We start from the raw sequence: 20703 nt of genomic DNA, 5'->3' as shown, positions 1-20703 counted from the left end.
AAACTGACCCAGCTATTTTTAGGACTACAATAAATACACCTTTGGCTTCAGCCCCACAATTTACTGAGTGGTTCCACAAGATGGGGACACAGAAACCGCTGCAGATTGCGAGCGGCTCTCTGCACCCCAGGAAGACGGGTTTCACCACCAAGCAGGGGTTCTGGGCTACAGCCCCTCCCACCTGAGCCATCACCTCCACCCAGACCCAGGCGAGTCCTCCTTCCTGCCTTCTTTGCAAGCAATATCTAAGTTTGCGAATGTTATCCAAAGTCTCTCCAGGATATCAAATGAATGAAACATACTTAACCAAATAAACTGGAAAACATGCCAGAAATGGAAAGATGGGGCCCCTGCAGTTCCCAATTTTTACAGCAGGCATTTCCGTTAGAACAACAACGACAAATACATTTCTCCTGCAGAATTTTTATAAATACGGCTTTAATGATCAAAAATTACTTTTAGACATTCTCCTGCGACAAGAAACGACTTTCTGATTTGCTCAGCAGAGAGAGCACTTGGCAGCTGCATTCAAGGGAGACGCCAACACCAGAAAATGGGTTTTCATTGAGTTAAACTGTATTGATGCGGAAAAAGTTAAGGCTGATGCACATCGCCTTTACTCAGCGTTTGACTTTGATTCAAGCTCTAAATGATTTAAGGGGGAGCTGCTCAAGGGAATACGGATCTCAGCAGAAGAAAATAAAAAGGCAGGCTGCCCACGATGACCCCAGAGAGGACTCCAGGCCACCCCCCCACCCCCACCCCCGCCTCCACGCGGTCTCCTTTCCGTCACGTGCAACTGATGCAAAGGACACATCGCCAAATCCCGTCGGGCCCATTAGAGACCTAGTCCTAGGTTAGAATCATCTCCTCAACCTCGCTCCCACCCCCCACCCACCCCCACCATCACGTTCATTTCTTCGGAACCGCGAAACAAAGTAAGAAAAGGTGCAACTGCTTTCCTCCCAACGGCGTGCCCTAAATCTTGGGGGGCTGGGTCCCACTCTTCATGGCTCGAAGAAAACACGGAGCAATACGCGTCTTCCTTTGGTGCGTTTTTCTCTCCCGCCTTTGGGGGGGAAAAGGCTAGGCTGCTCCCCTGCCCCAGTACTTTGTCTCCCCTTCCTTCCCCGCCCCCGGCCCCGTTCGGCTGGCTGGCGCGCAAAACAGAGAAGACTTCTGCCCCAAGCAGAAGGGGCCCCAGTGCGGAAGGGTAGAGGGCGGGCGGGGCCCCGCAGCAGCGCCCCTCGGAGGCCGGGGCAGGAAGCGGCCGACTTCCCCCCGTTCGGGCCCGAACAATGGCTTTTTGCCCGGAAAACGAAGTTCGGAGGAGGCCGGGCGCGCCCCGGGGCGCAAGCGGGGCACGGCGGGCGGCTCCCGGGTCCCAGGCCTCGAGTTGCCCCTTCCTCCCCGCGAGGGACCCACACACACCCCACCCCCAACCCCGGGCCCGGCCCCCGCGCGCGCGCGGGACCCCAGCCCCGGGCGCGAGGCCGAGCCCGCCGCGAACAATGCGGGCCCCGCCCCGCGCCCGCCTCCGCTCTCCCATTGGTCGGCGCCGGACGGGGGTGGCCCGCGGGGGCGGGCGCGGGCCGGGCGCGGCGCGGGGACGCGGCGGCGGTGCGCGTGCGCGGGGCGGGCCCTACGCGGGGCGGGGGCGGTGCTTTGTGTGCGGCCGGCGGGGCGCGCGGCGGCGGCGGCGGCGGCGGCGCGGGGAGCGGGGAGCGGCGGGCGCCGCGGTCGGGGCGGGCGCGCGCGGCAGCATGGAGGAGCTGAGCAGCGTGGGCGAGCAGGTCTTCGCCGCCGAGTGCATCCTGAGCAAGCGGCTCCGCAAGGTGCGTGCGGCCCGGCCCGCGCCCTCCCCGCGCCCTCCCGCCCCGGCTCACGCGCCTCTTCTTTCCCTGCAGGGCAAGCTGGAGTACCTGGTCAAGTGGCGCGGCTGGTCCTCCAAGTGAGTCCCCGACGCGGCGGCGCCCGCCTTCCCGCCCGCGCCACCTCGGCCCCGGGGGGCGGGGGGGCGGGGGCGTCCGCGCGCTGGGCGGGAAGTTCGCGGGGTCCCCGCGGGCTCGGCGGGAAGGGGGCGCGCAGCCTGCGCGGGGCCGCCCTTTGTTTACGGGCCCGCGGGGCGCGGGGCTGACGGCCTCCCCCGGAAGCCCCTCCGGCCGCGGCCCGGACCCCGCGCCCCCGGCCCGCTTCCCTCCCGCGCCCATTTGTTGCTTGTGCCCCCGGGCCGCCCCGGCCCTCCGCGCGGGACGCGAGCCCCCCTCCTCCCGTCCACATTTTCCCCGCTGTAACCTGAGCTTTCTATTGATGGACGTAGGACTCCTTTTTTTTTTTTTCTCTCTCTCCCCCTTTTAACGTAAGGAAGGGTGTTTGGCATCCCCGGAAGGGGCTCTGTTTACAGCTCCTTGGGCCCACCCGTTTCCCGTTTCTTCCCGGCCCCCACTTTTCTTTCTTTGCTTTCCCCTCCCGGTGCCCTGGCCCGCGCTCACTTGGGCGCCAGCCACATTGTTCTTAATCTTTGGGCTGCGCTGCTGTGCCCCTCGGCCTTCCCCTCCCTGCATCCTGCAGCGGCCTTCCCTTCCCTTCCTGGATCCGGGCCAGGGTTTGGGGGCTTCCCTCCCGGCTACTTCCCATTTTACTGGGATTCGTTTTCCTCCCAGGGGGGGAGACCGTGGAGTTTTCCTGAAGCCTAATGTGAATTGGGGGTGGAGGTGGTGGTTTCCCTTTGAGTTTGAGGCTAAGGTGTTGGCTTCAAGACCCCCAGTCTCCAGCAATTCATCCTGGCCACGGGTAGAACTTGGGGGCACTCTGCCCCAGCACCCCTGTGCCCTTGCCCCCAGCAGGGATTGGAGGGCAACAGGGCAACCCCACTCCGGCTGTTTTCTGAAGTAGCTGGTCACTGCCTGTCTGGTGTTTCTCGACATCTTGTTTTTTCCTTTTCCAGACACAACAGCTGGGAGCCAGAGGAAAATATCCTGGACCCGAGGCTGCTCCTGGCCTTCCAGAAGAAGTGAGAAAGTTAACACCACGTGTGGGAAGGGGGACAGCGTTGGGGACACAGTGGCCTATCATAGAACCGTGCTGGCCTTCCAGGGGTCCGGGGCTTGTGCTGTGGTCTGAGTTCCAGTAGCGGTGGTCACCAGAGGACCTTCTGTCCCATGTCTGAAGGTGCAGCAAGCCCCGAGGTCCCAGATGAGACCCTACCCCACCTTCCCTCGGCTGGCCCGCATGTGTCCAGACCTAAGAAGTCACTGAGTTAGTGCTGCTTTGGGCCTTTCTGACAGCCACGCGTGCAAAAATGAACCTTCTCGGTTCCTTCGTGAAAAGTTCTGGTTCCTCTGGTCGGCCTTTTTTGTTGAGTAATTTGCTAACAGCGCTAAGAAAAACCAGGATGACAGGTTTGCCATAAAATTAGTGACCTGGCTGCCCAGTGCTGCCTGAGGGTGCCGTTGGGCAAGAGAAGGCTCAGAGAGGGAGCCCAAACAGCACAGCAAAAAGTTACGCCTGCTGTGGTATTCTGTGCTGGAAACAACACGTCTAAGCTGTGAGCCAGGTGGGACTGAGCGCGTGCCCTTGCCAGTCTCGGGACGAATTTGCTCTTGTAATAATAAAAGGTGTCATCTTTTCTTTTAGATAGACTGGCGTTGAGAGAGACCTCCTTTGACCTCAGGCAAAAGGGGGGTGAGGGGCAGGCGACGGGTGGGCCTCCCACCCTGGCCTGAGGGTCCGGGGGTGGGGGGTGCTGTTCCCGAGCACACTGGTGGAGGCAAGGTGTGGGTGCTTTGCTGGGGCTTGCCCTGTTGATAGAGGCAGATGGGTTAGTTGCCCAAAAACTTGCCCGTCTAGGGCCAGTCTGGCCAGCGTGTTCTCTGGTCCACTTTTTAACCCACTCCCCCCGCCCCCCACTGAAGCATGGTGTTTTTGGTCTTCTCAGAGAAGCCATGACAACAGGAAGAAAATAAAGCTAGGCTTTTGGCAGGGTGAGCAAACACGAGGTGAGCCTAAACTTGCTTGAATACCTTTGGAAAAGCTTATCAATAACCTGATATCTGATCATCTTCTCTATAATTCATAATCCGGGTCTTGTAAGTGAGGTTGGGGGATAGGGGGGCATCTGGTCTATTTCTCTGCGAGACAGCATCCTAACTGTTGAGAGAGGGTGTGTCCTTAACTTTACTTTGGATTATTGCACGGCAGGTAAGAACTGGGGGTTAGCAAGTGTCCAAGAGGTGTAAGGATCGAAGTACAGGGTAGTCTGGTTTCCATCATGGGGGAGAGAAATCAGAGAAGGTGGGTGTCTCCCTTCCCCTCTGCGCCCAGAAGAAGCCGCACCCCTGGAAGCTAGGAGCTGGCAGTCACATGCTTGGTGTGGGGTAATGTGGCATTTTTAAGGGCAAGCCTGAGGTTCAGAATCTGCAGGTGAGGTTAACGTATCGGCAGAGGAGACCCTGAGACGGCCCTGCCCTTTTAGGAGACCAGTTAGGGGCCGCTTTGGACTCTGAGCTCTATCTGATTGTACTCACTGGATTCTTTAAGAGATGCCCTTTCGGGCCCCAACGAGGTGATGTTTGTCTGTTTTAATTACCGGGAAGCTTCTCCGGATTGAGCCTCTTCCCCAGGGGTGCCCTGAAGTACAAGCTTCCTCTGGGGGTGGCAGGAGGCGGCTGTCTTGGCTTTACGACCCTGAGTCCCAGGGGTTCCCGAGCTGACTGGAGATGTCCTCCCGGAGGTGGGAGCTTTGAGCCCCAGCCACTTCGGGACTGGGCGCCTCCAGTGCTCCCAATCTAGAATACTGTCTAGGAACAGCGAGGTCCTAGGAAGAGGAACCGGGGAGGGAACTGTGAACCAGGGGCACCGGCTCTAAGAGCAGAGTCCTTGGTCCCCCCGGACCTGTGCCCCGGGGACGTGTTAAGCGTGGTGCAGCTGCGGAGAGGCAGAGGCCGGGGCCCGTGGTCCTTGTCTCCCTGCCAGGGACTCTCGTTTGCAATGGTGGGGTCTCACCACGTGGGAGTTCTGGCTCCTAGCGGGCTGCGTTTTAGAAGTTCCATAAAACGTTTTTCCTGCAGGAAGTAACCGCGGTTAGCACAGGTTTGTCTGAAGGGGAGTCAGAAAACCGGAGAAGTGTTCCTTTCCCATATTTGCTGGAATTTCTCTCGCTTTTGCAAATGAAACGGAGGGATGGAAAACAATAAGCATATCGCACAGGGGAGGGTGTAGACCTCTGCGGTGGATACGTTAACTGATGGCCCAGGTGTTGGCAGTGAAGGTGGCGATCAGCTACCCGAGGCTCTGAGTGTCGGGCTGTTTGAAGCCCTGGGGTTCCCGTGTGGTGGGAGGGGGTGTGGGTGCGGGGCTTCTCCCACCCTGATTGGTGACTGTCTTAAGGGAACACGAGAAGGAGGTGCAGAACCGGAAGCGAGGCAAGCGGCCGAGGGGCAGGCCCAGGAAGCACACGGTGATGTCCTGTAGCCGGCACTCCAAGCTCAAGGTGGGTGGCCGCTGGCCTGACGTGGCTCCTTCCCTCCCGGCGCTCTCTCTGGGCCGCTCTCTCTGGGCGGGGCGCTCTCTCTGGGCGGGGCGGGAGGGTTGAGGGCTTTGGGGAACAGGGATGGGGCTGCTGTGGCCGCAGAGGTGGTTCCCTTGCTCAGAAGACCCCGGCCTCAGGCTTCCTTCCTCACTTGTGCCTCTGCCAGCAGGGGGCAACAGCAAGCCCCAGCTCCTGCCCCTGCCCCTGCCCCCAGCAGGGCCCTGCACTGGCCGACCCCCTCCAGAGCCGGTTTCTTGTTCATTCTGTGTCCTTCCTACACTCCCTTCTAGTGGGCGGCAGAGTCAGACTTGTCTGCTGACCACTGTCTCACTGCTGGTGGCTCACAGGAACAGGAAGGACACCGTAGGCTCTTGTACATTCACTGAATAGACACAACTAACCAGGGCAGTTCGCGGGTACACGCGCACTTGGGGGCGGTGGCAGCGTCCTGCCTTCAGTTCCGAGGCAGCATGGAGCGAAAGGGTCAGGGCCTCGGTCTTGACCGTGTCTTACATTCCTTTCTCGAGGGCCCTGTCCCAGGATCTCAAAACGACACACTGTGGCCCAGAGCTCAGTCGCTTACAAAAACCGCCGTTGTGGGAGGCTGTGGAAACCTTGCTTTAAGCTTTGGGGCGGGGGGGGGTCCCGTGTGGGAGACTATGGGGTGTTTAAGGAGGGAGGCGACCCAGGCCAGCCCTGTGGCTCGGGCTCCCACCAACTGGGGACCACGGAAGTGGCATCGAGGCGGTGGGCCTGGCTGGACGAGGAGGCCCTGAGGCTCTAGGCGGCCCTGGATTGTCCCCCGCTGAAGGCAGGCGAGCTTTGCCGCAGGGAGCCCATGCTGGCTCGGCCTCCCTACGGTGCGCCTCTTGAGACGCCAAGTCAGTGGGAAGCGGGCTGCGTTACTTGCACGTGGGGAGACGCCCAGGAGATGGGAGGGCAGCAGTTTGTTTTCCTGGTCGCTGGAATGTTCTGAAGGGGTCACCTTTGGAAGTGTGACGACCGCAGCAGGGTGTCCTCTTGCGTTCGATGGCAGAGCCCTTGCACATCTTCTCCTGCCTCCTAGCCCAAGGCCCGTGAGTTGGGTTGCCCTGCGCTTTCCCCTCTGACTTGTGTGCAGCGGAGTCTGTCCCCATCACGACCCTAGTGCCGGGGACGTGACCGCGCTGACTCTGCCCTGACTTGCTGACCCACCTGGGGTTTTTGGTGCTGTTGGTTCTGCTTTCAACTGCATTCCACAGACTCTCGGGAGGACTTTCCAAACTTTTCTGGAGCAAGGTGCCGAGAAGTCACTCCCTCTTGGCCGCTCCTCTCCTGTGGAACCCACCAGAGGTTTGGCTTGGAGGCGTCTGACGCCCTCTGGACGCCGGGGGCCCGGCCGCGGAGGTGGTGACCCCTCCCATTCTCTTTTCAGGAACCCGACGCCCCCTCCAAGTCCAGCAGTTCCACGTCTTCGTCCACGTCTTCCTCCACTTCCTCGGACGAAGACGAAGACAGCGACTTAGACGCCAAGAGGGGTCCCCGGGGCCGCGAGACCCACCCAGTGCCTCAGAAGAAGGCCCAGATCTTGGTGGCCAAGCCTGAGTTGAAGGACCCCGTCCGGAAGAAGCGAGGCCGCAAGCCCTTGCCCCCAGAGCAGAAGGCGGCCCGGAGACCCGTGAGCCTGGCCAAGGTGCTGAAAACCGCCCGGAAGGACCTGGGGACGCCGGCCGGCAAGCTGCCCCCGCCACTCAGCGCCCCCGTGGCAGGCCTGGCGGCCCTGAAGGCCCACGCCAAGGAGGCCTGCGGCGGCCCCGGCGCCGTGGCCAGCCCGGAGAACCTGGCCAGCCTCATGAAGGGCGTGGCTGGCAGTCCCAGCCGGGGTGGCATCAGCTGGCAGAGCTCCATTGTGCACTACATGAACCGAATGAGCCAGAGCCAGGCCCAGGCCGCCAGCAGACTGGCGCTCAAGGCCCAGACCGCCAGCAAGTGCGGCCTCGGGCTGGACCTCAAGGTGAGGACGCAGAAAGGGGAACTGGGGATGAGCCCCCCGGGAAGCAAAGCCCCAAAGGCCCCTGGCAGCGGGACTGTGGAGCAGAAAGGAGGGAGTGCGGGGGGGCCCCCCTATGTCCACAGCGGTGGCAAGGCCCCTGCCGGGTGCCTGGGCCCCCAGCCTGCACCCGCCCAGGAGCTGAGCCCCCAGGTCCTGGACTTACAGAGTGTCAAGAACGGCACACCGGGGGTGGGTGTGGTTGCCCGCCATGCTGCGGCCACCAAGGGCGTCCCTGCCACCAACCCGGCCACTGGGAAGAGCGCCGGGGGCGCCCCCCCTGGGGGGAGTGGGGCCAGCGTGTCCTCCGACACCAACAAGAGTGAGAAGCTGGCTTCTAGGGGGGCCGCTCTGCCCACCCCTGCAGGCAAGAGGGACTGTGTCAAAGGCAGCTCGGGCCCCGGTGGGCAGGAGGGCCACACGGGCCCCGGAGAAGTGCGCAAGGCGGCCTTGCCGTCCGAGATGAGCACCGGAGAGGAGAACAGCAGTTCCGACTCCGACCCCGACCCAGCCTCCCCGCCCGGCGCTGGACAGAACCTGTCTGTGTCTGTCCAGACTAGCCAGGACTGGAAGCCCACCCGCAGCCTCATCGAGCACGTCTTTGTCACCGATGTCACCGCCAACCTCATCACAGTCACGGTGAAGGAGTCCCCCACCAGCGTGGGCTTCTTCAACCTGAGACATTACTGATGCCCCGTAGCCGCCTGGCTGCCCGGCTCTCACCTGCCCTTCTCTGGCCTCTGGCTTTGCTTTGATGATGGCCCTGTACCCCGGGCCCTTCCCAGGGTCCGGGTAGCCTCCTTCAAGGGCAGGCTTGGAGGGGACTCCCCGAGGCCCTGCCTGTGGCTTCAGGCAGGGTCATACCTTGATGCCTTGCCAAGGCCTGGCCTTGCCCTCGTTTCTACCTCTGGGGTCTGCTTTCACTTCCCATATGCCTCAGGAAGTCTGCCTCCCGGGTCTCTGGCTGAACGTTTCTCAAGGCCGTCCCCTGTTGGCTGTTTGAACTGCTCTCCCTGGCTTGTGATGACAGAGTAGTGGTCAGCTTTCCTCTGGATTTCCCAGGGGCGCAGCTGTTAGAGGAGAGATCCAGCTTGGTCGTTCCTGCCCGGCGGTGGGGAAGGAACGTGTACTGGGAAGTTGGGGTGGAGGGGGGGGGGGGGGGTCAGGCCTTGAAGGACGGCGTGCGGGCTCAGCTAGGTTTTTAGAAGATGGGCCGTGGGCCAGGTAAGGGACCTCACCAGTCAGGACTCCCCTCAGTGCCTGAGCTGCCAAGGACTAGGGGTCTGCCTGCCTCCTTGTCCCTGCCCCCATGTCGACACCAGAAGCCCGTGGCCTGAATGTAGGCTGGCTGTAGCCGTGCTTGGGAGCCCTGCAGACCTCCCTTGGTGCCCTGTAAGCCTGGTTCAGGTTAACGACTGCAGCACCGAAATGTCTTAGAAGTCAGGTCTGGGAGGGGCCCGTCTCGTAGCTGTTTGATCTAGAGCCTCCCCATTATGGGGAGAAGCAGAAGGGTGTCTCTGGCTGCCCTCCTTTCTGCCGTTCGTGCCAGGACAGCCCAGCCGGGGTCCCACAGAGGGCCTCTGAGAGCCCCTGGAAGGTGGGAGTGTGGGCAGATGCTTAGCCCAGCTCCCTCCCACGGAGGCCTCTCCCCCCAGGTGGACACCCCCCCCCCCCCGCCCTGCTCCCTGACAATCCCTCCCGCCTTTGGGGGTTCCGTGTGCTCCCTCCCAGCTGCAAGGCCGTACCCTCGGACCATTTGGAAGTGGGGCACAATCTGGGCGCCCCACCTGTTGGAGGGCCCCCAGGAAAGGGCAAATCTGCCTGCCCCCAGACAGCCGAGTCTGGGAGCTGTCTTGTGTGGCCTGTGGCAGAAAGGTGGGTCAAGGAGTGGGGACGCTGGGTCTTTGTGATGCCAAAAGAAAAGTGGAGGTGTGGGTCCTCCTCTGCCTCGGCTGTCTGTGACAGTGACAGCCAGCCAGCAGGTGTGGGCATGCCCTCTGTCCTGTTGCCTTGATCACAGGGGAGCCCAGACTTACACAGCGGGCTCTGCTCTCTGAGGGGCGCGCCTGCCAGACCTCCAGCCCCCCTAGTCCCTCACCCTGCGCGCCAAATAGAAAGATGGCTTTTGTGAACCTGAATCAATTTCAACAGTGTGCCTTTGGGGACAGACACGTGTCCGGGACCTCGTCAAGGGGCATCCAGATGTAGCTTCCAGATTTCCTGCGCGGTAGCTGTGCTGGGCTGCGGCAGGGAGGGGTGCCCATCTTGGCAGATCTGGAGGGCTGGGGGGTCCCAGACAGCCAGGGTAAAAGCTGGAGAGTGGGAGGAAGGGATCGCGCTCACACTGCACAGTCTGGAAGAAAGGGGTCCCGGCACACTGGGCCACTGGCACCAGCTCCCCCTCCGGTTCCCAGGCACCCACGTGCTCCCTGGCTGTGAAGAGAGGGCTCCCCCTCAGGGGGGCTGACCGTCTCCTGGTTTTTCAGCTCCTTTTGTGCCAGGCACTGTGCTGCCTTAGAGGCCGCAAAGCCAGGCCAGCAGCGGCTCCCCAGACCTCTGAGACAGCCCGGGCTCCCGTGAGCTGTCGGACAAACGTGTGTCTGCACCAAACCCCGATGCGGTGCCTTTCTGTTTACCAGCTACTATAATCCCAAAGTCGAATCTGCAAACACCTTACTCCCAGCCACTTTGCCTTGCTGTGTTGTGTGGTTTTCATTCTGGTGCTTCTGACTCCACGTGGTTCGTGTTTAAAAGGGTGTGTGTGTGCGCACGCGTGCAGGCATGACTGCCTTCACTGAAGAGTTGACCGTCACGTTTACCAATAAAAGTAGTACTTTTTTATTTGCTGCTATGTGTACATGTGTGTGCTGTGCGTGTGGGTGGGCGGGTGTGTGTGTGGCTGGGCATCCATCAGTTCCGTCTGGTTCGAGACCCCTCGTTTCTTTAATCTGCAGGGTCTTCTACGTGGACCGCATCACAGTGTATGCTGAGTGGGTGTTTTAATACTGTCGTGTCTTTGTTTGCTCGTAACGGATAGGAAGAAGTGCCCAGTCTGTCCTCTTAAGAGGATTTGACCTATTTTTATATATATTTTTTGGTACCAAAAAGAGTGTTCCTTGTTTCGGTTACGCTCAAAGTTCTGACCTGGGCCTAGAGGTTTCATTAGGGGGAGATGGGAAGGACCAGAGCTTTGGACCAGTGCCGATTGCTGGCTTGATTTGTGTTTTTTAATTAAAAAAAGAAATTCATGTACGCCACTCCTAATTGCTTTAAACTATGGCTGTTCGCTTTTTTAAAAGGACAAAAGTGAATAGGTTATGGCCCTGGGAAGCTTACGATCTTTGTTGAAATCAGAGCAGCCCATCCCCCATATTCAATCAGGACCTACCAGTTAGAGAGAATGCTTCCCCCAGGAAGCCCACAGTGGTTTGGGGGGAGGGGTGAGAGGAGGGGCAAAGTAGTGTGCCTAGATGACCAGATATTTTGCTCAGATACATCTAAAGATTCGGTTGCTTTTCTAGTATTTTTGGAGAACTAACACTAGGCATACGTTGCAGGTTTTTTGTTTTTTGGGGTTTTTTTGACGTTAATTTATTTTGCAGGGGAAAGACATTAGTGAATGGTGTCAGGTTTTTGTCTTACTTTCTGTTAATTTTTAGTATATCAATAAATACTGTTTTTCACTTGTCCGCCTGGTGTACCTCATGAGTGATGCCTGGGAACAATTGCCTTCACTTTCCCTTTCTTGAGGCAAAAGCCATCTCTGGACACAGACTGAATCATGGGACCCAAAAAAAACCCACAAAAACAAAAACCAAAGCTTTGGGAGAGGGTTATAGCCCCTTTCCCGGAGAGCAGAAAAACGTGTTTTGTTTTGTTTTGTTTTCTCGACAAAGGGATGGGGTTGATTCTCAAGGTGAACCCCTCCATCGGCAGTTTACACGGGGTGATTTGGAAACGTCTGGAGAGGATTCTGGCTGTCATAACTGGGGGGCAGGGGCAGTGTTGGTCGCTACTGGCACTTTGTGGGTAGAAGCCAGGGACGCTGCCATACAGAATAAACTCACTTTGAAACCTCTCCCAGAAAGTGACGTTTTAAGTAAAAAAAAAAGAAAGAAAGAAAGATCCTGTGTTGGAAAGTTACTCAAACCCTAGAGTCCACCACGTGGGGCACCGGCTATAAAGTCCCACGGGAGTCACCGTGGTGCTCCAGAGGCTTCCAGTCCCTGCTGCTACTGTGCTCCTCGCTCGTAGCTCATCATAAAGAGATGATTGCTCATTACGAACCTTCCCTGGGTCTGTAAGGTTTGCATCACCCAACGCATGAATTTGTTCATAAATTTCAGCCTCCAGGGAGAACCGAGCTCCCTTTGAAGTGGAGGCAGAAGAGGGGTCTGGCTGCTGGCCACCACTAGTTGAAAGGCTAGTTGGGGCAAAGGCCTGAACGTTTTCCTTCCGGCAGAGCTTCCCACTACAAATACCAACGCAGCCCACTCTCCAGAAGAGGCCTGAGGATTTGACGTGAGGCTCTTGCAAGGAGGGCTCCAGGCCTGTTCTTTCGCTGTCCCTGCAGACGCTGGAGCTGTTTTGTTTTGGAGAAGGTGGGCAGGGATGACGCTAGGCGTCCTGTCCTCTCTCTATGGCTTTTGAGAGCTGCGGAAAGGGGTGGGGATGGCCGGGGAGGAGTTGGCGAGCCGAGCGGAGCCCAGTTGTCCAGAGGCTCCGCCAGACGGGTGCGGGGCCCTGACCCACACCGGCCTTTGTTCGTTTCTGCGCCGCTGATCTGATGGCCTAATCCACCGCCTTCCCAGAAGAATGGGCTGGGCTGCCAAGGGCCCCGGCCCGGCCCTCGGCCTCCCCCCGGACTCAGCCCCGCGCTGTCGGGTCCAGCCCCAGGGCTCCTGGCGCGATGGGTCAGCAAGGCTCCGAGGACGCGGATCCCGCCGGCTGAACACCCCCTTCCTGTCCGCAAGGGAGGGGCGCAGAGGGGGCGCCCACCGTGGCCCACTGTGGCGCGCTTCTGGGTGGGGGAGACGAGTCTTTCCCGGCTCATTTGGAAACCCAGGAAGGCACTTCGCGAATCGAAAGGCCGGGAGGGGGTGGGCGCCGGGAGAGGGACTGAGGCCATCGCCTCTAGAGGGCGCGCGCGACCCGCGGAGTTCGAGCCTCCGGCTCTTGGGACGCGCGGGGGGACAGTCCCCACCTCGGGCTCCGAGCTGCCCCCGGGAACCGAATGGCGCGATCCCCACCCCGACTGCTCCCAGGTGCCCCTGGCTACCTCCAATTCCGAAGTCTTGGGAAGAAAGCCCCGGCCCCAACCCACGGCCTCTTCCCCGTGTCCAGGCCCCCGAGGCTGGACGCCGTGGAGCGCCGCCAAGCACGGAGCAGATCCCATCCCAGACTCCAGCTGGATCCGAGGCCCCCTCTGGGCCTGGAGGACTTTTTGGTGAGAGGAGGAAATCAGAGCTTGAGCCCCCGAAACGCCCGGTGCCGGCCTTCTCGCCGTCGGGTCTCGCGCGCACAGCACAGGGCCTCGACCAGGATGCGTGCGCTGTGAGCACCAAAGGGACAGAAAAATGGATTCGATCCGACGCGCTCCGAAGAGCCACAAAGATTCCAGTTCAACCGGCGGCAGCCACAGGAGCCGGCCCGGCCCTAGGGACGCAGGCGAGCCGACCCAGGACGGAGGCGGCACCGCGGGCCAAGGCCTCCCCCCCGGTCGCTTTCCCGGAGAACCTGCCCAGGGAACGGAGACCGCGGAAGGAGCTCTCGGTCAACGCAGAGGGTTCTGGTGCCCAGGTAGCCGGGAAGTGGGGGCTGAGTCGGAGCCCTCCATTCTTCCCGAACAGGAGCCCACTCGGCTGTCCAGACGCCCAGGAGAGGTCGCTTGAGGGAGTCCCGGCCGAGCAGCTGGGCCACAGCTCAGGGACTGGTCGCCCTCCGCGCCCCTCGCCGGCCTCCCCACTCCATCCCCGCCCCGGACTCCGCCCGCAGAGGGCGCGGGCCCCTCAAGCCCGTAGGGCGCTCAAGGCCCCGAGACCCGCTGCCCAGAGCCTCCCCGCCCGCCCCCCCCCCCCACCTCCGCGCCGGCGCAGGTCGCTCCCCACCTCCCGGATCCTCCCACTGGGCTCTCAGAATTGGGGAAGGAGGCGCGGAGAGCACCGTCAAGGGCGGGGTCCCCAATCGGTTGGCCGAGGACAGAAGATGCGCGGGCGAACGCGTCCCCACGCCCCTCCCTTCGCGCTCTGCCAGGGCGCCTAGGTCGGGGCTTCCCTGCGCGACAAGGCCCGCGGCGGCTTCGGGGGAGGTATTGGGACTTTGCGGTGGCCGCCTTGGGGTCCGGGAGGCGGCTCTCCTCTGCCGCCCCACGCCCGCGCCCAGCAAAGTCTTCTTGGGCCGGGAACGGCCGGGAACCCCCCCATCCCCACCCTGCGCTCTGCTCTCCCCCGACCGCGCCTCGCCCGGCGTTGGGGCTTTTACACCCCAAGAAGGCCGGGGACGGCGATGCTGGCGGGGGGCGGGGGGCGCGGGGCTGCGCCGCGGCAGCCCAGGTTCACTAATCACATCAGCCTGCTCTGCGCCGGCTCCAAGCAGTCAGTTGCCTAGCAATACCCGCGAATTCAATTCCTCAATCAATAGGCGCGAGGCGCTGCATTTCGGGGAGCGCTGGCGAGGCTGGGTGGGTCTGGGGGGCGGGTCCCGCGACAGCACCGGGAAGCAGGCCGAATGACCCGGGGCGCGCGGCTTGGGGGCGCCCGGGCCTCGGGGACCAGCGACGTCGGGCCTAGGGGTGGGGCGCGCGGGGGGAAGCCCCGCCAGAAGAAAGGGGACCCGAGAGGTCGCGCCCGTCCTCCTGGGGTCCCCGAGTTCCACCTGGGCCCCAGAGAAACGCGGCCGCTGGGTGAGGAAAGGCACGACCCCCACCCCCCACCCCAGGAGGCTAAGGAGGGTCACACCCCACTCCCTCCGGGGCCCGTCTCTCCCCCCTCCCCTAGTTGGGAAGTTCCCCCGGTTGGGGAAGGGCCTTTGCGGCGCGGGGATCCTCCCGGGCCCACGGGGCCCAAGGTGGGGTTGGGTGGGATGGGCAAGGAGAGAGGAAGAAAGGGTCCTCTCTCCCGGGGCTACGCTTCCCTCTGCTCGAGTTGGGGCGGGGGGGAGAAAACAATAAAACCGAGACACGTCTCTATTTACAAAGTATATATTTAAACACGTAGAAAGCGGTATTGGGTACAGACATTCACGACCGCAGAAGATAGGTACCGAAGCTTCACTCTTGAGCTGAGGCGGGGGTCGATTCGAGATTTGTACACATCTTAGAATTAAATAAACCCAACACGCGCGCACATCCCGCGCGGTTGCAGACTCCCAGCCAAGCGGCCCTGGCCCCCGCCCTCCCACCCCCCAGGTCAGCGTCGCAAGAGCGAGCGGAGAAGACACACACGCACGGCCACGGACAGACGGCGGACAGAGGGGGCTCCGGGAGCAGAACCAGGCTGGCCAAGGAACGTCGGAGGGAAGGGGCAAAGTCAGCCCCGAGGGAGGGACACGGGAGCCAAGAGGGCGAGGGACAAAAGGAAGGCGGCGGCAGCCAGGTAAAGACACGCGTCCCCGAGTTACCGTCCACTGGGTAACAGACATGCCCCTTCGAAGAAGCTTCGTCTGAAAACAGCGTCCACATTTAAATAGATACACTTGGTCAACGGCGCTTCTTTATACAAAGTCTAAAATACCAGTCTGACAAATGTGAGCAGATAAAAATCCCCATTCGAGGGGCTTCTCTTTATAGGCGCAATTTGATATTCAAAAACAAATAAAATCATGTAGTACACCGTTTTCCCCTTTTTTTCCTTTTTTTTTTTAAACCCCCTCTCTTTAAAGGCAAGAAAGTCTGGGGGAGAGAGGGAGGTGGGAAGATGGGGGTGCGGAGGACAAGGCTGGCGTGCCCACTCTGTACCCCCATCCAGAAGCTCCCCCCAGCTCCGGCCCCCTGCCTCTCTCGTCCCGAGTCTGTGCTTCCTCCCGTGCGCCGGGCCCCCCTGCTCTCCCTCGACAAGCAGGGGGGCAGTCAGATCTCCCTAGCCCTTTAAGTGCGGGGGAGGCCGGGGAGGCCGCAGGATCAGCCCTCCAAGGGACGGAGGGGTGTGTGTGGGGGGGGGAGGACAGATTTGTGCTTTCGAGTCAAAAGAGGGGCGCGCGTCCTGCGTCCCTGGAGCGCACGGGGGCGCCCCGGGCCCCGCCGCCGCGCACGGCCTCCCCCGCCGCGGGCCGTCTCTTTTCAACTCCCGCTCCTCCCGCCCCCTTTGGCGGAGTCTGAATGTCGAGTTCAAATAGAGAACACTCCGCGAATCGAAAAGGCCTATAAATTATAGCTTTTGCTCTTAAGAAGTGGGGGGCGGGGGGGGGGGAGGAAAGAGCAAAAGTTCTGATGCGCATTCTTGGATGAAAACCTCGCCTCGCCCCTCCTTTCCCCTCGCCCGCCGGAGCCGCCGGGAGGCGAGTCCTGCCCGGCTCCTAGAGCCCGGAGCCCAGACCCTGCACCGCACTCCCGGCCGGGCCCGCCGCCGCGCCTCCCTCCGTGGGTCCCGCAGGGTGGGCCTGTGTGGCCGTGCGTCCATCCGAGAGCCGGCGGCCCGCCCTCCCCGAGGGAGTGAGGCTAGTTCAACTCTTCCTGGGAGGTGGGGGCCACCGTCTCTTCTCCTGGCGAAGCTAGAGTGCGCGAAAAGGAAAAGTCCGCCCCCAAACACTTTTCCTGTAAAACAACAACTGTCTCGAACTCTGGGCACTGACATGCAATCCTCCCAATTTATCCTGGCATTTCGGGAATGTAAACAGATTCGCTGGGTTTCTTTTCTTTCTGTGGAGTAAGGAAAGGAATCGAGGGAACTGGGAGAGTTTATCCACATTACATACACACGATCTGATCTTCGTGTGTAACACACACATCTCCCTTAAAGTGCATTTCCTGGTGTGGTCCCCGGGGCGGGGGTGGGGGTGGGGGTGGGTAATCTGCTGCTCCCCAACCACCTGCAACTCTCTAACTTTTTACCTTCAACATCACACACAAAAGTTATTCAAGTTAATACTTTTTTCCAACAGACTTCTTAATCTTAAAAAAAAAAAAAAAAGGCAAAACAGACTGACCCCACCCCCTTTTTTTCTGATTGGGGAGCTAATCTTTTGTTGGCCTGGTGGGCCAATGGGAAGAGAGAAAAAATCCGGGTCCTGCCTTGGTTCCAGGGGTCTGCCTTGGGGCTGTGGGAAAAGGGAGGAGGGGCGAGGTGGGTAGGCCAGTCCCTCCAGACACGATCAGAGAGTCCAGTACCTAGGTCCCCAAACTCCTTAGTGCTCTGGGTGGCTGAGGGGCGGCGTCTCAGCCCGTCTGCCCCAACTAAACCACGCTGAGTCTCTCTCTCTCTCTCTCTCTGCTTGTTTAAATAAAACAACTTCAAGAGTTGAAATATATATATTTAGATATTTTTTCTTAAATAACATATTTACATCTAATAGAAAATATAACTCTAGAGATAATCTTTCCAACCAAAACTGAGGGGAGGGAGGAGAAATGGAAAGGACTGGGGTATGTGAAGTTAGGGACAGGGCCAGCCCGGAAGGCCGCCTCCCACCCAGAAATAAAAAGCATTAGGCCAAGTTTGCACTCCCACTCTCTCTCCTGCTCTCTTGTCCTGCGATCACCCACCCAGCAATTCATCTTTTCTCTTTAAAAAAGCCTTGGTCCGTGTTACTTTCCTTAATGGTGACGGTCAAAAAGTTTGAGGTCACGTCGGTGACCACCACCTTCTCCAAGTTGGTCAGAGAGGGACTCCAGGATTCCTCCTCTGGGTCCCCCAGGATTCTGGCCACTGGGATCCTGGCGATGAGGGAGGGCCTTCCCCCCTGGGCCCCCATGTCCCGATACAAGCCCCCCACAGAGCCAGGAGTGCCTGAGCCATGCCGGACCCGAGGGCCACCAGGGTCCAGGGTGCCCTGGCCTCTGGCCTCCAGGAAGGTCGCCCTGTGCTTTATGACCCTGGCCGGAAAGGTGTCCACTGCCAGCTTGCCTGTGGCCTCGGCTGGGCTGGGGCTGGCCACACCGCACTGGGCCAGGTCCGAGTCCTGCCTCCGGGCCAGCTGGATCACGCTGTGGCCAGCTGGGAACTTTCCTGCCCCGGAAGGGGCCTCGTCCAGCTTCCTGCCCTTGAGGTAATCTCCGAGGCCATCACTGGGTTCTCCCAAGGGCCTCTGCGAGGGGTCCAGGAGCTCCTTCCGGGGCTTGGGGCCTCGCTTCTTGGAGCTGTCTCCCGGCGAGCTGGGCTTGTCATCCGTGCGGCTGGTACCCCGCTCACGCTCCCGCTCCCTCTCTCGTTCCCGCTCGCGCTCGCGTTCCCTCTCCCGCTCTCGGTCCCGGTCCCGGTCCCGAGGGGGCTCCACTCGGCAGGTGCTGCTGGTGCTGCTGCTGCTTCCCGGCGGGGACAGACCCATGTTCCGAAGGCCCTCACGTGCCCGGGATGTAGAGGCCAGGTCCTGGGGCGAGCGTCCAGGGTAGGGGATCCGGATGCCCCGGGCCGAGTCACTCCGGAACTCGTAAGTTTTGGCCTTTGCTTTGGCCTGGGCCTGCAAGAGAGAAGGCATGTCAAGAGCAGAGCAGGGCCCTGCCCACTCCCCCAGGACCCTTCTTCCAGCGGCGGGGGGGGGGGGGGGGGGGGGGGGCTCCCTGCTTCACCCTCTGATGCCTCCGGATTTCTCTATGGGTGGGGGTGGGGCTTAGGGGCAGCAGTCTGGGGGAAGCAGAGAATTTGTCTGGAAGCAGCCATTTGCAGAAAGCGCACTTCTTGCTTGTATTTGATTATATGTCTATTTGGGATGGCTGTGGGCCGAATCCTAGTGTGCTGAACCCCTTCCCCCAAGACACCTCTGGGCACTGACCTGGTGACAGCCTGTCTGGGGACTCCTTCCTAGATTACAAATAGCCAAGAGGAGTGGACACCCCCAAAGCTCCCTAAGCCCTCAGAGCCCCCTTCCCCCCCCCCCAAATGACACTGTAACATTGCTGCCCACCATTGGATACTGCCCTCCTACCTTGAGAAGGAAGGTTTTGGGTTTGGGTCCTCGCTTTTTGGGGCCATAGAGCTCCATCTCCCGTTCCCTAGAGAAAGGAAGGAAAGAGAAAGGGGTGTGTGAGTAAAGAACCTAGTGGGACTCCAGTCCAGGTTGGACCCATGTTCCTAAGTGAGAGTCTGAGGCTTGAAAGGGCCTGTACCTTTCCTCAAAGGCTGCGAGCAGGCGAGCATCCAGGATGTTTTCTTCGGGTTCCCATGTGCTGTACCTAGAGGAAATCAGGAAGAAATGGGCGTCAGTCCCGGGAACAGGGAAAGAGCGGCGGGTGTGTGTGTACGTCTGTAACTTTTCTTGTTGCATTGTATTGTATTTCAATGTAAAGGGGAAAAGAGGAAGAAAGAAACCTCCCGAACAACAGTCTGGGGTTGAGAATTGCACATAACCTACTTACTTCTGCGACCAGCCCTTCCATTTCACGAGGTATTCCATGCGTCCCTGCGGATGCAAAGGGGGAAAATGCGTGTGTGCAAGGGGAGAAATGCATGACGAGGACACAAGAAATGCATGCAAAAAATGCATGCACCAAATGAATGCGCGAAATCCCATCGCGAAAGGCACGCGCTCGCTGCATCAGCCCCTGCACGAAACGCTGCACAAAGTGCATGCACCGGCATTCATCCCCCCCACCCCGCCCCCCACCCATGCAATCTGTGCATCGCTGCAAGTCTAAGGAAAGCGCTTGGGCTCAGAGCCGCCGCCGCCGCCGCCACGGCCGCGGCCGCTGCTGGGACCTGGGGGAAGGGAAGCTGGGCTGCAGCAGGAGGAGGGAACCCAGGCCGGGAGGGGAGGGCTCGGCCAGCCTCGGTCCAAGGCCCGGGGGTACCTACTTTCCGTATGCGCCGCTTCAGGAGGGCTTCGGCCGCGAACACCCGCTCCCCCACCGCTGAAAGCTCCATGTTGACTCGCCGCTTCCCCCCTTGGCCGCTTCCAGGAGCAGAAAAGCAGCAGCCAGCGCACGACAGACCATAATACTCTCCCGCTGACGTCAGTTCTCCTCCCCCTCCCGCGCGCCCGCTCCCTCCCCGCCCCCCCTCCCGCGCGCCCGCTCCCCCTCCCCTCCCGCCCCGCGCTTCCTCCGGCCCCACGTGTTGCTAACGACGTTGCTAAAGCGGAGCGGCTGGGGCCTGCGCCTCTGCGCGCCGATTGGGCGAGCTCCGGGCCACGCCCCTCTCCCTTTCTCCCCCGCGTTGCTACGTGACCCGCGTTCCAATCGCCAGGGGGCGGAGTCCGAGGCTACTCCAGAGACAGAACGCGAGGGGGTGGGGGCCGCCGCCGGAAGTGACGTCGCCGGGAGGGCGGGCCCGGCCGCTGTCAGTCTGCGGGGCTGGCGAGGGGGCCGTCCACCCTCTGTCCTGGCCGGGGCCCCCTCCCCCGCCACCAAGATGTCCCTCCGGTGCTCCGCGTCCCCCAAGGCTCTCGCTGGGACCCCCGCGGTGGTGTCAGCCAGGCCCCGCCCCCTCTGCAGACCCCGGCCGCCCCACCCCCACCGCGCGGACTCGCGCCCTCCCCTCCCCCCACAGCCGCCGCCCGCGCCGCACAATGCACAATGCACAGGTGCTGGGGCTCCGCGGGCCGCGCCGGCACCCCGAGAGCCGGCCACGCGCCCCGACCCCGCTCCCTCCTGGCCCCCTCACCCCTTCCGCACACCCGACCCTCGGTCTCCATGACAACGGCCTCCCCCGCCGCCGCCAGCCCCATCCCGCTAACAAATCAATGTGCCTGTGTCTCGGTCTCCTGTCGCGCAGCCCTGCCCTCGGCCACCCTCCGGGCCCTGCGAGTCGAGCTGGGCTCCAGCGCTCACTCCCAGCTCGGAAGCCGAACACAAGACCTAGTGGACACCCGCTGTCTCCCCGCCCCCACCCAGCCTTCCCGAGTCCCAGGACCCCGCGGGGGACGTCGCGCGCCTTCTTCCAGCCCCCTGACTCGTCCCCGACGCCCGCAGCCACCTGCCCCTGCCTCCAGCCCGTGCTGCTCGTCCCCGCCAGGCCCCGGCCCTGCGCGTCGCCAGCCCCAACCCAGCCGCTCCTTG

General features: G+C 61.2%; 2 protein-coding genes across 2 annotated transcripts; one reads left to right on the top strand and one right to left on the bottom strand.

Annotated features, from left to right (window-relative positions):
* Window positions 1-1693: 1693 nt before the first annotated feature.
* On the top strand, window positions 1694-11248 carry CBX2 (chromobox 2). The gene is made up of 5 exons (XM_058703606.1): window positions 1694-1835; window positions 1908-1951; window positions 2948-3013; window positions 5389-5491; window positions 6945-11248. Exons 1-5 carry the CDS (start codon window positions 1764-1766, stop codon window positions 8247-8249), a joined length of 1590 nt encoding a protein of 529 aa, XP_058559589.1. The 5' UTR covers window positions 1694-1763; the 3' UTR covers window positions 8250-11248.
* A 3493-nt stretch (window positions 11249-14741) lies between these two features.
* Window positions 14742-19682, bottom strand: CBX8 (chromobox 8). Its single transcript, XM_058702884.1, has 5 exons — window positions 19502-19682; window positions 19066-19109; window positions 18817-18882; window positions 18636-18702; window positions 14742-18170 (listed from the first exon to the last, which is right to left on the bottom strand). The coding sequence occupies exons 1-5, from the start codon at window positions 19568-19570 to the stop codon at window positions 17265-17267; spliced, it is 1152 nt and encodes a 383-aa protein (XP_058558867.1). The 5' UTR covers window positions 19571-19682; the 3' UTR covers window positions 14742-17264.
* Between the last annotated feature and the right edge of the window lie 1021 nt (window positions 19683-20703).

Source organism: Neofelis nebulosa, chromosome 16 (genome assembly GCF_028018385.1).
Source record: "Neofelis nebulosa isolate mNeoNeb1 chromosome 16, mNeoNeb1.pri, whole genome shotgun sequence".
Classification (NCBI taxonomy): domain Eukaryota; kingdom Metazoa; phylum Chordata; class Mammalia; order Carnivora; family Felidae; genus Neofelis; species Neofelis nebulosa.
This window is presented reverse-complemented; position numbering and strand designations above follow the sequence as displayed.

What these genes read in the sequence shown, in the direction of transcription:
- CBX2 (XM_058703606.1), top strand. Translation starts at nt 1,764, where the DNA reads ATGGAGGAGCTGAGCAGCGTGGGCGAGCAGGTCTTCGCCGCCGAGTGC. An exon ending in TGGCGCGGCTGGTCCTCCAA is followed by an intron (nt 1,952 to 2,947) that starts GTGAGTCCCCGA and finishes TTCCTTTTCCAG; the next exon opens with ACACAACAGCTGGGAGCCAG. An exon ending in CTCCTGGCCTTCCAGAAGAA is followed by an intron (nt 3,014 to 5,388) that starts GTGAGAAAGTTA and finishes GACTGTCTTAAG; the next exon opens with GGAACACGAGAAGGAGGTGC.
- CBX8 (XM_058702884.1), bottom strand. Translation starts at nt 19,570, where the DNA reads ATGGAGCTTTCAGCGGTGGGGGAGCGGGTGTTCGCGGCCGAAGCCCTC. An exon ending in TGAAGCGGCGCATACGGAAA is followed by an intron (nt 19,110 to 19,501) that starts GTAGGTACCCCC and finishes TTGCATCCGCAG; the next exon opens with GGACGCATGGAATACCTCGT. An exon ending in TGGAAGGGCTGGTCGCAGAA is followed by an intron (nt 18,883 to 19,065) that starts GTAAGTAGGTTA and finishes GATTTCCTCTAG; the next exon opens with GTACAGCACATGGGAACCCG.